This window comes from Saccostrea echinata, unplaced genomic scaffold (genome assembly GCF_033153115.1).
Source record: "Saccostrea echinata isolate AGI-Se365-2 ecotype Australia unplaced genomic scaffold, CSIRO_AGI_Sech_v1 ptg000009l, whole genome shotgun sequence".
Taxonomy (NCBI): Eukaryota; Metazoa; Mollusca; class Bivalvia; order Ostreida; family Ostreidae; genus Saccostrea; species Saccostrea echinata.
In genome coordinates this window covers 39,775,890-39,781,161 of record NW_026889758.1, presented here as the reverse complement: position 1 = coordinate 39,781,161, position 5,272 = coordinate 39,775,890, and the positions used below count along the sequence as shown (strand labels likewise).

At 33.9% G+C, this 5,272-nt stretch overlaps 2 protein-coding genes across 2 annotated transcripts in view; one reads left to right on the top strand and one right to left on the bottom strand.

Annotated features, from left to right (window-relative positions):
• The window catches only part of LOC133182373 (B9 domain-containing protein 2-like), a 613,772-nt gene that overhangs the window by 218,760 nt on the left and 389,740 nt on the right, over positions 1-5,272 (top strand). The gene's annotated exons all lie outside the window — the stretch shown is intronic.
• LOC133182363 (exportin-5-like) overlaps positions 2,390-5,272 on the bottom strand; it is a 30,954-nt gene continuing 28,071 nt past the window's right edge. Inside the window, exons 30-32 of the mRNA XM_061317178.1 lie at positions 3,594-3,662; positions 3,343-3,444; positions 2,390-3,121 (exon numbers count right to left, since the gene is read on the bottom strand). Coding sequence (XP_061173162.1) covers positions 2,972-3,121; positions 3,343-3,444; positions 3,594-3,662 — 321 coding nt within the window. The 3' untranslated portion in view covers positions 2,390-2,971. The remainder of the gene's footprint in view (positions 3,122-3,342; positions 3,445-3,593; positions 3,663-5,272) is intronic.

Genomic DNA, 5,272 nt, shown 5'->3' with positions numbered 1-5,272 from the left:
AAACCCTTACCAAGATGTCTATTTTTGGGTACAGTCTACTTTCGTTTTCGATCTTTGTGTATATTTCACAATATATCACGCAATTTTTTTATCGACATATATATCATGTTTTCACCAAAGATTTTTCAAAGTTGAAGCATAGTTCGACATATTTTTTAAGAGAAGGAAATAATATGACCAATTTCTTCCGTATATTTTTTTCTGGGTGTCTCTAAATTCAGAAATGTTTACAACGGAATAAAATGTTCTGGTTTAGGCCTCGGTGAGAAAAGAGGATTCACGTCCCTCTCTCTCTCTCTGTTTGTGATTTGTGTGATTTGTGGGGTTGGGGAGGGGGTACGTGTTTTGTTGTTGTTTTTTTGTTTTTGTTTGTTTGTTTTTTACGTTTTTTTTTTTTTTCAATTTCTACATCGACATGTGGATGAATCTTAGAACTAAATTCTCTAATCTAGACAAAATGCATTTTTTAAACATAATGTTACAATTTATAATATAATAATAATAATATAATAATAGTATTATAACTTAACTTAAATATTTCTGTGATTAAAATTGGTATGACTTTATTTTCTTGCAAGTCATTTTATTTTCTACAAAAAAGCATTTCTTGTACGGTATTCATGAGACATTATGAGACAATAAGGCAAAATTATGCTTACAAATAAAGGTTTTTGCAAAACAAATATTATATTTATAGTAAAAATTTTATCATAAAGAATACAAAGAGTGCCATGGGCCACAATACTCACCTGAGTAAATATGACCCCTTCTTCATCAGCAGCAATCTTTTTCCTATATATGTATTCTTATTTAACACTTTGCATGATCACTTATTATGGCCCCACCCTACCATAGGAAATCATGATTTGAAGAAACTTCAATCTACACTACCTGAAAATGCTTCCATTTTAATATGACTATCATGGCTTTGGTGTTCTTGAGAAGATTTTTCCTATCAATGTATTCCTATGTAAAACTTTGGTTGCCCATTGTGGCCCCACCGGGCTATTCCGGGGGGGGGGGGGGGGGGGTCATGATTTGAAAACACTCCTATCTACACTACCTATAGAGGATGCTTCCATATAAATATGACTACTCATGGCTTTGCTATTCTTGAGAAGAAGACTTTTAAAGATTTTTTCTATGTATTAATTGAATTTAATTCCTATGTAAAACTTTGATTGCCCATTATGACCCCACTCTAATCAAGGGGGTCATGATTTGAACAATTTTCAATCTACACTACCTCCAGAAACTTTCATATAAATATGACTAATCATGGCTTTGATGTTCAAAGGGAAAAAAAAATAGAAGACTTCTACTATATGTTCCTATTTAAAACTTAAAACCCCCCATTTCTGCCCCACCCTATACTACATATCCCCTGTTGTGTCCTTGCCCTACCCTGGGGGTCATAATTTGAACAATCTTGAATCTACACTGCCTGAGGATGCTTCTGTATTAATATGATTATTAATGGCTTTGCTGTTTTTGAGAAGATTTTTATATTTACTACTGTAGATTCCTTATTTTACGCGAGTACTTAATATCATGAATTGGCCCAAGGACGTTAAATCGCGAGAACAATAATTCGCGAATGGGTGATTTATCTAGATATTTTATATACATTAAAGCATCATAAAAATAAAAGCAAGTAATTTTATTTCGGGAGCGTTGCTTCTCGCGTAATTACGCAATAATTTATTCCTCGCGTATATTTAGGAATCTACAGTATATATGCCTATTGAAAAACTTTGATCCCCTGTTGTTGCCCCGCCCTCCACCTGGGGGTCATGATTTGAACAAATTTCAATCTACACTATGAAATGAAGCTTTTACCTAAGTTTCATCTTTTCTAGCCTAGTGGATCTTGAGAAGAAGCCACCAAATTTTTATAAATACTGTGAACAAACTTGAATCCCCTTCACACAAGGATGATTTGTGGCACGTTTGTTTGAAATTGGTCCATTGGTTCTGGAGAAAAAAGTCCAAAATGTGAGAAGTTTACAGATAACACACGACAGACAGACAGACAATTTTCAACCAGAAAAGCTTACTTGAGCCAGTTTGAAACATGTTAAAAGAATAACCTACTAGTAGATGTCTTCATTTAAATAATAATGCAGATAATCTGATCTGTACCAGTAATTTGGCTTGCTTTTGTGGCAGTCAGACAGTTTAAATCACCAGTGGCCAGATAGCCCAGTTGGTAGTGCAATTGTCTTGTAATTCAGGGGGCCTAGGTTTGAATCGTGGTCTAGGCTATTGTATTTTTCTCACTGGTTTCACTTTCATAATATTTAACATGGAAACATTATGATGTCTTTCAGCCATTTCTGTGGAATTTTGACTGTCTAGAATGCACTAGTAAGAATTCATAAGGCATAAATCATGTGTATATTTTAATTTATTCAGTCAATACTGCAAATTTTAATAATCTTTTAAACAATTAGGTCAAATTTCAGGACATTCTACATGTATATTTCCACCATCAAATTGTCTCTCCATTGTACATGTATGTCCAGCAAAACACAACAGAGAGAAGCTCCTGTCTTCCCATTTCTAGCAGAATTGTCAATTGCACCATGTTATATGAAAATTTTTATATTTTCACAACCACTTTATCAAATTTTTTTGTTTTAAATCAAAGCACTAGTAAACAGATGTCATCCAAGCCATTTCATTGGTAACATATTTATCTGCATGATCCTATTTATGACAATGATTTTTTAATTCCTTAATTTTTTTAAACACATCCAAGTTCAGGTACCGATTTGACTCCATGATTTTTCCCCATATTCTTTATAACTCATTACATATATCCTTAAATATCACACTTTTAAATCCCATATTCTTAATAACTTAGTGATATCCTTAATTATCACATTCTTCTTAAAATGACATTTCCTCTCCATCAATCCAATGCAAAGTTGAAGGCATTCAAACAATATGTCCCCTACATTGTTCTCATTTAATCATCAGATGGGCTAAAGAGTTCACATAAACCACTTGACTCCTCCTGCTGTTCTAGGACCCCTGAGGACTTGGGAGGTTTGATTCTAAATATTGGAGGTAGGTCTTTGTATTGTGTCTCCCGTTTAAACTCTTCACCAACACTTTTCTGTAAAAATGGAACCTTTCTTATTTTAAATAAATTTCTTATTGAAATTATTGAAGAATGATTCAAATTAGGAACAGGGATGCGAATAGGAAGATCATTTATAAAAATATAGAAATGTAAAATTCTGTATGAAAATGTTAAAATGCTGACTTCTTTCAGGTACTTTTTAATTTTTTTTAATATGCTTACAAGTATGTTACTTAAGTGTCATTAGTACTTACCCCTATCACACCAGATAGCAACTTCTTAAATGCATCTCGTTTCTTTTTGTCATTCATTATTTGCTTCTGTGCTGCCATCTGGAGGACTTTAGCATCAAGATCCTGAAAATAATTCATTGTCAGATAATGTATAACAAAATCATAAACTGATCAAAACGCAAATTAAGGACCTTGACCTTCTAAATTATGCACTGACTCTATAAATAGCTGTATTTTATAACCTGCTTCAACAAAATAAATGGCATTCCTACCTTCAGATCTGAAGGATTACAATTTGGAATCTGTAGTAAAACATTGTACAAATCTGGAAAGGAGGGTCTCTAAAATAACAAGAAAAAGGCTTAAATGATGCAAGAATACATTACACATTATCAAGAAATTAAATTTAGTAACATTAAACAAGAGGCTCATGAGCCACACTGTTCTTGACAGAGTTCGTGACAGAGTAATTTTTCCCATATAATTTGATCCCTTATTGTGGCCACACCCTTCCCCAAGAGACATTTAATTCACCAAACCTGAATCTACACTACATGTGGGAGGTTTTACATCAATATGACTATTCCATATCTGTTCTTTATCAGACTTAAATAAAAGGAATTTCTCTATATTCCTATGTAAAATTCTGACCCCCACCCTAATCCTAAGAGCAATGACTTGACCATAGTTGAATTTACACTACATGGGGATTCTGGCATATCAATATGACAAGCTGAGTCCCTGAAGGTTTTCTTCAGATTTTTAAAGATTTTTCAATATATTTTAGTGTCTATTTCTAGTCCCCTATTGCATGTTTATTTGATACGTCATGATGCTTACATCCCCAGTTATATGACAAGTTGGGACCATGTTGTTCTTAAGAGAAAGATATTTTCCCTACACTGTCACATAAACTTTGGCCCCTGTTGTGGCTCCTCGGTGCCTAAGGACCATGATTTGGATAAAAATAAACCTTCACTACATGAGGATATTTGCTTACTAATATGATTTAATGAAGATTGAGATCAAATCATATTAAAGTTTATACAGAATAAACTCAAAATCAGTGGATGTCTTTCTTAAACCATATGCCAGCTCTGTATAGATATGATTTAGAATGTGATGATTGTATATTCTAAATTCTTCATATTATGGTGCTGCAAGCCATGATCACAATACTGAACTTACTGACTCCTTAGCTCTTAAGATGTAGTGATTATTAAGTATAACAGTCATGTACATTTCATGCATGTAACTTAGTGTTAAATGACATTACATGATTGACTGATTGTATGTTGTTTTACGTCCCATTTGAGAACTTTTCAGTCATATAGAGACGTCACCATATACCGGTGAAGGGCTTCAAATTTTGACCTTTACTCGGCACTCAGGGCCATTGAGCAGTGAGGGGTCTTTATTGTGCCAACGTCTGCCGTGACACGGGGCCTTGGTTTTTAAGGTCTCATCCGAAGGACCCGCAACTTTCACTTCAGAGTGCCGAGCGCATGGTGAAGGAACAGTTGCTACCTATTTTTTATCGACTTAGGTCAGTCGAGGCCGAGATTCGAACTCATGACCTTCCGATCACGGAGTGAGCGCTCTACCAACTGAGCTACCATGAAAGGTGACATTGTAATTTTGATAACAAAAACTGTAAAGGAATGCACTTGGACAATATAAAGCAAAATATAAACCCACATTTGATAGGAATTCTGGAGATATACTTTTTTCATATGGGATTAATTTAAACTCAGAATTATGACATTGTGGGAAAAAAAGTATGCTTACAGTAGCTTGGGGCATAATGTACATGTAGATTCTTTTTACACAAGTATTTAACATCACAAAATGACTCGTAGACATCACATCGTGAGAACATGAATTGGCAATTGGACATTCGATAAAGTTTTACACATATTTCATTTATATAAAAAAAAGTCCAGTAATTTTA